This window comes from Athene cunicularia (genome assembly GCF_003259725.1).
Source record: "Athene cunicularia isolate RWA chromosome 6 unlocalized genomic scaffold, athCun1 chr6_part2, whole genome shotgun sequence".
Lineage (NCBI taxonomy): Eukaryota > Metazoa > Chordata > Aves > Strigiformes > Strigidae > Athene > Athene cunicularia.
Genome location: NW_020799106.1, coordinates 574,098 through 585,797, shown reverse-complemented (window position 1 = coordinate 585,797; position 11,700 = coordinate 574,098). Strand labels below are relative to the sequence as shown.

The following is an 11,700-nucleotide window of genomic DNA, read 5'->3' as shown; positions in this document are numbered from 1 at the left end:
CCCCCGCGCCGCGCTCCGCCAGCTCCGCGTCCTCCGGCCGCCTCGCGGCTCTCAGAATCCGGATCTGCTCCTGGACAGTTTCTAGCAATATTTTCACTTCGTGTTGTTCTGCTATAAGACAATTACTGACCGGGGAACTCACATTGACAAGTTCAGCTGAGTAGGAGTTTTTGCACCACTTGATGCCCGTTACTTCAGACACGCTTTGCATCTGCATGCAGGCCTCGTCCAAGCCCACCGACGGGATGATGGGGACCGAGCTGGCCCTTGGGGACGAGTAGCCGACCAAGTCCTTCTGATCCACGCTATTAAAATAAGGGGTTGTCTCTCTTGAAGGCAGTTGCATATTTATTGAAGTATTCTGAGCAGTTTTTAAACCAGTGGATGAATACCTGGAAAGAGTAAAAAGAAGTTTTTGTTGTGCGTGAAGCAGTGAGAAGCAGCCAGCAGCGGTGGGACTCGGTGAGCCATGCTGACAGATCCAGCCGTCCCGCCCTCACACCGGCAGCACGAGGCCCCGGGGCGGCCCCGGGGAAACCACAGGCGCTGGGCAGGTGGTTGCGAGTCTCAGACCTGCTGGTGGCAAAGCACTGCTTTTCTCTCAGTCTCAGTTTGCCCACCAGTATGTGAGAATAACAACAATTCCTGTTTAAAAGATTTTAGGAGTCACGCCGTAGTATTGACTTTCTGCTGAAATTAAATTTGAAATTCCATTCTTGCGTTCCTAACTGGGGAAATGGATTAATGTCTTCTTCAGCATCAGAACTCTCAATGGCTATTTTAGGAAAACACTTAAAAAGGCGCAGGAAAAACCAAAATGGTTGTGTAGTCTTTATTTCCAGAGACATGACTGCCTGCGCTCCCCTTCAAACAAGCAGAGCATCCAAGTGCAGTGTACCTCGGGAAAACGTATCTTTTTTCAATAGCCCTTACTCATAACGTTGGCCTGATTTGTTTTCTTAGATCTCATCTGGAAATAGAGCTAATATACTGGGCTTGAGCAAATGTCTGTGTTTTCCTGATACTGTAATCCTGCATTTCAGAAAAAAAAAAACCCTTTATCCTCCATTAATGCATATCATAGCATGATTTTATTTATTGTGAGGCAACTTGGTGAATTTTTACCAACATTTCCATTTTGTTTCAAGGCCAAATTAATTATTCTGATTAGAAGGTGGTTTTGTTTACAGGAAATACTTAAAAAAAAGAAAGGGAAAAGTATTTTAAATAAAAGATAAAGGAAACAATGACAAAAAAAAAAATGCTTCTCATTTGAGAAGTAGTATTACTAGAAATTTCATGCTCCAAGAGTTACTGTATCTACTATACATGACTGCCAAGGACCACAGACATCACCTCAGTACAGGAACATATTTTATTTATAATCAGCTCTGTGATCATATCACTATTTAATGAGGCAAGCTAATGGTGAACTCCGGTATGTTTTATCCGCGGATGAGGAAAGCAACATTTAGATCTGGTGTGGAAGCAGATGCTCTGAGCTCTGACTTGAAGGGTATTTTTCTGAAAGCTGCTTAAGCCTGACGGACTTCGCTAGGGATATCCTTGTACTTATACGTGCCTCGCTGCTCTCTGGCATTAGCAGAAAGAGAACGAAGGAAAAAAAAGAGAATCACATGAAGCAGCCACAGTCCAATATTAGCACACAACGCTAATTAACTGGAAAGGCTTCCTTTGGCCCCATCCTCCCGATGAGCTGTCAGACAGCAGAGAGAGGAGGAGATATCTTTAGGCTCATTTCCAGCAGAGCACTGCTGACTTGTAATTAACTCGTCTGTGGTGGCACCGTGTTTGTACAACTGCCTGACACATTAACCTGGACACGTGCACGCATGCAGCTCCGTGCAGCCCCTGCATGGAAACTCTCCAGGCATCCCCAAAAGAGCAGAAAACGCAGCTGGGACTCCGCGATAACGAGGAGGTGTTGTGTTCTTTGCTGCTGTCTGATGGAGAGAGATACTTCTTTGGGAAGCGGGACCCGAGGGAATAATACAGCAAGCGGATTTTTTGGATATGTGCTAGAACGTGTACATACTATACAGCTGCATTTCTATTTCACATCTGAGCCAGCTGAGGCTCAGCTTTTGGTTAAATACATTTGTACTACGCTCAGCGCACTGGTGGCTGTGTATGAAGGGCCTTTTGAGAACAGGTTTAAAGAACCAGTATGAATGAAATACTGATCAGGGATATTATTCCCGAGGGAGGACAATGAGAAAAAAAAAAAAAAGGAAAACAAAAAAGTGCAGACCTTTGGGTTGTGCCCATTCTTGTTTCCTTTGCTTATTATATAATTGTTCAAACGACTACAGCTGGAGGGATCGCATCAGTTGTGTTAGTCCCTTTTTTGGTAATTCGGGCCCTAAATACGTTCTGGGCTGCACCCTGGAAACAAAGGGAGTGAATGTTTTCAATGAGATTCACACGCAGTGGATGTATTATATGGATGATACGTAAGCAAAACCAAGGAAAGACTGAATTAAAATGGGTTTGGTGAGAAAACATTTGCCAATTCCGTAAGAGAGATTAAATTACTTTTGGTATTTGGAAAACTAACTGGCAGCAACATTTAATGCAAAGCCTGGCATATTTCCATGCTATTTTTTGCCGTAGAGAGAGACACCCTGATTTGATGCCAGAATTACGTGCTTCTGCGCTGTGCTCGCAGGGCTGTCAAAGGGAGACGGCGGGTGAGTTACAGCACACACACGGTGCAACAGGCAAGGCACCCAACTAGTGGGGTACGACATCCAAACCAGAGAGACTCAGCTTTCGGTTCATTGCAAACTGATTCACCCTTCTACTTGTGTCTGCTGCTCTTTTCAATACATGAGACTTAGACCTATAATTGCAGAAACTTAATTACATTTTTCTATAATTAACTTTCCCAGAACTATAGTTCCTCCTAAGAAAGATATGGGGTTTTATCTGAAAAATTATTTTGTTTGAATAATTTCATTCATGTGCATGTATTTCAAAGTGCAGCTCTCTCTCTCCAACCTCTTCCTAAAACCAAGCAAAAAAAGAAACCCAAACATTTATAAATATGCAAGTCATTATGTTCTACAGAGTTTAAGAGTCTGAATGAAAGAATGAAACTGAAAGAAGCATAATAAACTTACTGTCCCCTTAAAACTGGTATTAAACCAAGAAGGGATCGGAACTCGAAATACAGAACGTTTTTTACTTGGCAGAGCACCACCAGCTTTGCTACAGCCCTACTGCTCCGGTGTCCTGTGCAGGAGCCCGACGACGTGGGGATGGACGGGAGTCATTCCAGTGCAGTACCAGGCTTTGCCTCAGCCTGTGTTTTCCTCCTGTACCCTGGGTCCTGTGTACATAAACCCGTGTGTACCTGTGTCTGAACCCTCACAGGCTCCTCCTAACCCCTCATTCCATGTAAGGCAAAGAGCTGTCGCTGGAAGCACGCGACCCAGCCCCTGCCACTGAACTGCCTGGACACTCATGACAGCCCCTGAGGGACCTGAATCAGCCCCTGGGATGTGACTGCTGTGGAGATGGTTTCCTTTAGGCCCCTCCTTTCAAGGAGGTTTTTCTACTCCTTCAAGTGGAATACTGATTACAGAACTGATACTACCTGTATTTGACTCAAACTCTGCAAATGTTAGATCCTGTTGCCAAGAGTGAGATCTGGAGCTTCCTGCGAGCAGCAAAAGCTTTCTTCTCAACATGGAATGGGAAGAGGAGCACTTTTACAGGGCTAAAGAAAAACTATTAAGATAAATTAGCCTCTTTTATATCAAATATAAACATACAAAATCTGACTAAACTTCAGCCAGAGCTGCTGATGCGTGAACTTCGGAAGGCTGACAGAATTTGGGAGAGAAACCATCCTGATTTGTGCTTCCCTACAGGGAAAGATGGAGGTGAAAAGGGAGAAGGAAGGAGGTAGTGTGACTTCTGCAGGGGGACAATGGAACTTCTCATTTGGGCTGGAAGTCTAACGGGAATAAAAACTAGCAGATATATGGATGGTAAAAAGGCATCTGATTCTGTGGAAACCTCTCCTTAAGTCAGAAGAATTCCACATGAAGTAGAATTAGTGATTATTTTTTAATTTTTGTTCAGAGGTAAGATGCATACTTACATTCTGGTTGATGAGATTACTTCATTGGTGCAACATAAAATAACTTTCAAAAAGTTCTGCTACTCTTAAAAGACTTAATTTTCATACCCTGGATCCATAGTACACTGCCACCAGGGGGGAAGGACTGTAATGGCCAAGCAATCAACCACGGAGCAGCAGCCAGGCACAAACTGGCTCGCTTCGTTACGTCAGTACTTACCCATGACAAGGTATTGTGTCCTGGTCTGTGATCCTCGACTCTTCTAGCTGTTGATATGCTGGTCCTGTGATTCCATTGAACCTGCCCCGAGGTAAGGGAGGAGTCCTCCGAAAGGCATTTCTATGTAGCATCCCACTTTTTTGTCCTGGGCTGCAGCATGAAGAGAGACTTCTAGGAACAACACCAAGAGTACAGTAAAAATTATCACAGCACGAGCATAAACTTCTGCAAAGTAAAGACTTGGGATTAATAATGCATGGATTGCTGGTTTTATAAACTTTGCTGTGGTGGTCCATGATGTCAGCAGCAATTCCCCATGGAAGTGTTCACCGTTCGCTGCTGTTCACGTCAGAGTTAATACACCACCTCTCTTCTACGAATGAAAATAACTGCCTGGTATATCTTTTCTTGTACTTGAGGAGGGATGTTTCTTTTTTTCAATGCTTCATACCACAATCCTACTACATAAAGTTGACTCCTCAGACAGTATAAACATCACCACAACTGCGTTATACCTACAGCTGAGCTCTGAAGCAGATCTTCAATCTGGAGCCCATTATATCATCTACCAGCCTCTGAGGTGCCGCTTCCTGATACAACAACATTAAACTGGGGAAAAAAATAACTGAAAAATGTAAGTGAAGCTTATGAACTGCAGCTTGAAGACACCATCTATGACACGAGTTTTCCCCACACTGAGTAAGATTTCTTTTCTATATTCTTTTACTCTTGTTTTATATACAGATTGCTTTCTTGTTCATATACGTTGATAAATATTGTGTTGTTCCTTTATGTGATAGAATACAAACTTGATTATGATAAAAATAAGTAACAGTTTTCTGCTTATTTTAGAAAATTGCTTTTGTAAACATTTTTGTAGTGTTTGGAAGGAGAATGGATTTTTTTTCCATTTGGTGCAGGAATTAAAAGGTATCTAGAATCCATAGCTTTGGTATATTAACCATAAATCTGGCTGCTGCTCATGCAAAAATAAAGAAACACAGAATTAAGGCAAGTTATATCCAATTTCCACTCTGCCGGGTCACAGACCTGCACGGGGTGACCAGCTATGCCTTTTCCAGCTACTCCTATTTCTCCTGACATCTCCCGGGTCCAGGGAATGCATATGTATTACCCAAAACTTTGTCACATCCTTAATGATATTTTAATATAGGCTTTGTAGATGCGTTGTGAGAGTAATTACTTTGGGTTACATGAATAATTTAAACTGCTGATACAATTCAGCTATGCAAATGACTTTTGATAAGTTTGCATCTCTTTTCCTGTTATAATGTGACTTAAAAGCAATTTGCATTTAATACCTGGTGGGAACTTTATAGTGAGGGCCACATCTACTCCCAAAGCAATTCCTGCTTGGACCAAGTACCTTGGACAAATCCTCTTGGAGTGTACATTTCCATCAAAACTGACCTTTCCTTCCCAAAGTCAAAACATAAGAAAATTCAACAGTCTGTATCCTACTGCCCAGGCTAGCAGTGTTCCATCACGGTCCCTGCTCTGTTCTCTTCTACACTTTTATTTTCCTGGTGCCTTTTAATTGAAAAGATCAACAACCCATAGCAATAGCACTCCCTCAAGGATTTTCGATGCTTCCTTAAACAGGTTTTTCCTTACCTGTTAAGGAGGCTGTGAAAAAACTTTTTAAAAAAACCTGAAGCCCTGGCCTTTCAATTCTGATGGATGAGTTCAAGTTGTGAGTTACAGTTCATATCCTGTAAAATAACACTACCACATCCCAACATGACTTGACAATTTTCGCTCAGGAGAGACTTGAGATTATTACTGCAGGGGATCTTAAAAGATGCAGTAGAATGAATAGTTTGTGATGGATAATGAATTTCAGGGCTTTACTGATTGCAGTATATTCATCAATGTACCAGAGAAGTCAGCAAACTGATTAACTTAACAGACTTTAGACTGATTACAAATATTTGAAACTAGAGAGGCATTGTTTAATTGTGTTGGGTTTGATGCTCTGCACATCCCCCTTGCTGGAGGAGGACACACGGTCTCCTCAGACACAAACGTGCAGCAGCTCTGCATTTGTAACAGAACTGCAATGCATTCGGGTGTACCCGAGGTGATCCGTGTCAACTGCAGCAGAGATGCGCAGAAGCCGCCTATCGGGACCTCCTCAGAACTCGCACTGCTCCACCGCACACGGGTCACGCCGGCTGCTGACGGCGTGTGGCTGCCTGGGCTGCGGGAGACGCGGTACCTGACAACGCCACCCCGCGTCAACGGGCCTGGCGGAACCTGCCGAACGTGCCTTGTTCTTCAACAGAAGACAGAAAACATGGGAGGGCAAAATGAATGAAAGTCATTTGTGGTCATAAACAAGACAAATTAACTAAGAAGGACCAGAAAACTTTCACAGGCAGTGCAGCTGTAAGCTCATTTCTTGCAGCTCATTTCTTGAAGCACCAAAGATAAGACAGTAACAATTGCTGGTTTAAGGTCTATGAAAAAATAACTCCAGCATAATAAAGTTCTTCCTTTTCCACAAAACTGATATGAATATCAGCATACTCTTCCTCCAAATATGTTAATGCAGTCCTTCTCAGGCTTCTGCTCTTTGCCATGTGAAATGTTCCTCTCTCTGAGGCAAGCAAAGCCTTCTGAATTTCTTCCAGGAATTTATCCTCCTTTAGCCACCAGTACAATTTCTTCCTTCCTGTACTACAGTCTAACTGCATAAAAACCCCAGCCCACGTAACTGAGCTACTCAATAGAACACATCAATAAGGACAGCTCTAGCAGATATATCTTTAAAATCTATTAATCAGTTACTCCAGAATAACAAAAATCAGAATAGGCTTGAACTGCTTTACGAGTAATGCATAAACCAGGGAGAAATGAATTAACAGTTTGAAAGAAGTGGTTCAATCATCTATAAAGTTATGTAAAAACTTGGGATTCATTGTAGCAAATTGTTTTGTGGAAAATTTTTTTTTAGGTTGGGCAGTTGAATAAGAGTCTGTCTCAGCAGGCAGAGCATCCCCTCCTCAGGGCACAGACGCGACTCCCTTGCAGGGAGTGTACAGCAGCTCTGGGAACCCTCCTTTACTACTTTTTAGTTAATTATGGAAGAAAAATGATTATACATCACATTATGAACACATTCAGAAGTAACTCTGCCAACAGGAACATGAAAAGCATTACCAAGAGGATGTTAAAGTGTTAAACTTGAGATGGGATCCCAATCCTCCCCTTCCTGTTTAATATGCACCATTAATTAAGCAGGTGAGATAATGGTGTATTCTCATGCCATATTCAAACGAACTGTCAACAGTGTCTCATGAAGTGGCTCTAAAGTTTCCAAATGCCTGACCTTGTCATTTAGTTCTGCCGAGCTTCAATCCACCTCTGTTACGCCACTCTTTAAAGTCATTCAATTAATTCTTTATATCTAGGATCCTTACCTGTACTGAGTCTATCTTTTAACTAACTTTTTCAGTATGTTCCAAATGATTTGTGCCAAAATCATGCACAAAAGCATTAAACAAAATTTGTCCCTGATGCTGACTAATTCTTTGAGAGCTTCATTAGTGCTCCACTGGTGACTGCCTTCAGCTCAGCGCTTCCCTTCTCAATGTAACTCCTTCCCATCTCCCTTTTAACCACCTCCGTGTATCTGCATTGTAGTTTTCCTGCCTCTTTCTCCCGTTGAAGGCACTAGAGACACGTGACAACACACACTGACTGAGGCTGTGTAGGGATCCAGCTCACCTGCACGGAATACAAAGAAAGTCATTGGTGCAGCACTGCAGGACGTGCTGCTGGTAAACCTTGTGACAATTTTTAGCTTTTTTTATATCTACCCAAAGAATCTGCTTCCCACACATCTGTCCTAAAGCCTTGACTAGTCTAATTCATCATAACAGATCTTCAGTTCCTCCGATACATTTTTCCTCTTCCTAAATATTTGACATTTGCTATCTCATCATCATATGGCACAACTTCCATTTTGATAGGTTTTGCTAACAGACCTGAAAACTTCATGAGACAGTTCTCCTTCCAGAGTTCTTTGATCAATATTAACCAGACCATCTTAAGGGCTCTGATTTCTGCATTTCACTTCCACTTCGACTGTAGTGATGTCTATTTTCACACATTTGGTTCTATTCCCATTCTACCTCCATCCTCCAATAACCACCCCAACTGAAAAATGAAATACATTCATTCAGGATTGCCCTAACTGCTCATCTCTGTCCCACCATCAGCTTTGTTTCTTCCTGCACAGCGCTCCTTTACGCTCAAGAACAATTGATTGCTTTCAGTACTACCAGTAACTCTGAACTCTCAGCAATTCCTGGAAACGTTCACTTCAAGTACGACTTCTTGCCCTTTGTGATGTAGTTTGTTTCCTTCCCTACACACCATTCCGTTTAGGCATTCTTTTTAGTGAATTTCTCCAGAAAAGTATGTTCTTTCCTTGGGAAAATATCAGATTCCTTGTATACTCCCCCTTTCAGGCTTCCTCTGCCTTTACATTCTTAGTTGCTTTACTTTATTGATACTTGTTTGTTGAAATTCAATAGCCTTACTTACAGAATAATTTTAATTTACTCTTTCTTTTGATTTGAAATAAATCAATGATACTGGAAGCATAAAGGGTAAAAAGCTTACTAAAAAAAGAGTTGTTTTTACCATGTTTTTTATCGTGTTAAAAGATAATTACAAATGCAAACAGAAATTACTTTAAATTTTAGAGTAAGTCTATCCTATTTGGACGTTTCTGTAAGACAACAACACAACTGCTCTAGGCTGAAAGCCTTTGTGTTTGGCTTTCATCATGGTATTCTCTGAAATGAATCCCTCTAAAATCAATGATGACTGAATCAATGAATGAAAGTCAGGATGACTAATTACCAAGAAAACTGCTATTCAGAGGGATCACAACTCAATCCCATAATTAACAAAACTCTAATTTGTTTCTTTCTGTTAGAAATTTAGACGGTATGGGTTTTCTTCCTAGTAAAATCAACAGATAATCCAAAATGAATTTTTGAGTGCATTGTATACTTTACAGGAAGTTTACTGATTGAACACATTTGTTACCTTCCAGTTCTGAGAGCACTCAGTAGTTTTACATATGCAAATGATGTAAAATTCTTCTACCGTAATAACAGTACGTAATGCAGGCAAAATATATTAGGAGTAAGACTCAGTGGAGATTCAGATTTTCAGTTCAATCCCTGCAGTAACCCTTTGCATGCAGCCAATGCTGGTAGAGACAGAAAACTGCTATTATCACGTTATCTGGGTGAAATAACTAGGTGATCTCTGTCAATCAAACTTCAGGAACCCCAAATGATGCCTCACCTTGGCAGCCTTACTGCCAGACCAAAACTCTATCAGTTTGAGGAACTGGAAGCAGACAGCTCCTGAGTTTAAGAAATGATCGCCCATCATTAATGCCCTTGAAAACACCAGCAGAGAAAACAGGTGTGGATGTGGAACACAGTATTTCCGTAGCAAGCAGAAATAAAACAATAATATAGTTTAAGAATAGCACAAAACAGAGAACCTGCAGAGTTGCTGTAATTTTTCCAGGCTCGTGACAGGTTTGGAACGGAACAAAGGGATGTTTAGGACAAAATGTATCCCAGTTAAAAAAAAAAGGTTTCCTCATTTGGCCATATGTGACAACTTCGAACACTATTTAGGAACTGAAGAAATTAAGTAAATTAGGAAGCCATCATATGCTGTATAAATTAAAAGACAGCTTTATAAGCCTGATAAGCCAGCTCAACTCTGCTGCATGTTTTATAAAGCAAAAGGCCTTGTATAATAAATCTTAAGTTATAAAACTACAAAAAGAATCCTTTATAAATTAAGCTAGTCATTCCACATCTTAAAACAGTTCTGAGGCAAAGACTTAAGACAGTCTGTTGCTTGACAACTGTAAATATGACTGTTGGGTTGTTTGGGGTTTTTTTTATTGTCACTGGGGTTTGTTGTTGTGGTGTTTGGTTTTTTTTTTTTTTCTTTTTTCCCCTGGCAAAGAGAGAGAGTGTGCAAAGGTGTTAAAATGAACAATCTGGGATTCTGCATTAGTTCACTGTAAATTCAGTGTGGCTTATTCTGTAATTTCCCTGTGGAAAACAGGGAGTCTAGAAAGCCTCTCAGCTTTTATTTTAAGTGAGAATTGGAACCAGAAGAAATATTTTCAATCTTTAATTTATTTCCACATTTTTAAGCTTAGGCAATATCATGGTACAACACATGGTAAAACATTTCAAACTTGGATACTGCAATCACGTTATTAAGGGTAAGGGAATGTCACTGTGGTCTTTTTGAACTTCACCTTTTGACTAAATGGAGATAAACCCCACCCCCCCGAATTTCTGTCGAAAGCATTCCAGGCAATAGTTCCACAGTTCATCCATGTTCAGTAAAATTATTAACATGTTTTGAAAATCTCTGTGTAATAAGGAATAAGCCCTAAGAAACAGATCTGACACGACAGTTGCCATGAATTTTTTCATGCCAAATTAAAGGCTTAAGTAAAGTAAAAGCAGGTAGGACCTAAATATCCCTTCCTGGCTCCTAGGCTGCGCTTCGGTGGGTTAAGCAAATCACTTGTTCAAAAGAGAAGGAACATGTCTGGGAGACTGCAATGCAAATACTACAGGAGCCAGATCACAACCTCACGCAATTCCAGAGGGGTTTTTTTAGTAATCCGAAAAAGTTATCTTTATAATAATTAAGTCTTCCCCTCCAGATTATCTAGCTAAAAAAATCCTGAACTCGCTCTTCTCAGCCTTTTCCCTCTCTCTGTGTGCTCCGGACCAGACATTACCACTGCCATTCCACCAACACTGCTGCTTATACCAGACACGGGTTTGGTTTCTGGTCCCATAATGAAGCATCTGAACTCTTTTTCATCCAAAAATGCTATAAGCAGAATTCTAATCCAAATGCCATCCAGTGATGGGTGACTTCCCTCTTTTTTCCTCTTGGAAACAAATACCCAAACTTTTTAAAGACTAGTTTTCAAAGGCCACCATGTGTTCATAATTAAGTCATTATTCATTTCAAGTATTATTTCTCTAAAGAAACAGTGAGAAAGGCTGGAAGTTTGCAGCCATGTCTTTCTGCAGCAAATGAGTCATTAACTTTACGAACGCCAATAAAGAAAGTCTTGTTTTTAATGGCTTCTCAAACTACAGTTGTTTCATTCACTGCTCTGTCTCTGCAGCTTGGGTGGCGTCTTGAAATGCTTCCTCTAGGACTTTGACAAGAGGCAGACAAAGTCGGTGAGCACGGTTATTGCCTTTTACGTCTGCAGCACGGAGAGCGCTCGGCCGTCTGCCCAGGGAGCCCGCGGAAGATCTTCTAATTTTTC

The 11,700-nt window shown here is 41.2% G+C and overlaps 1 protein-coding gene across 4 annotated transcripts in view; it reads right to left on the bottom strand.

Moving 5' to 3' along the window:
• NRG3 (neuregulin 3) overlaps nt 1-11,700 on the bottom strand; it is a 204,827-nt gene that overhangs the window by 3,784 nt on the left and 189,343 nt on the right. For all 4 annotated transcript variants that reach the window (XM_026851926.1, XM_026851928.1, XM_026851927.1 and 1 more), the window contains 2 exons: nt 4,329-4,499; nt 1-392 (listed from right to left, as the gene is read on the bottom strand). In XM_026851926.1, the coding sequence (XP_026707727.1) occupies nt 1-392; nt 4,329-4,499 (563 nt within the window). The remainder of the gene's footprint in view (nt 393-4,328; nt 4,500-11,700) is intronic.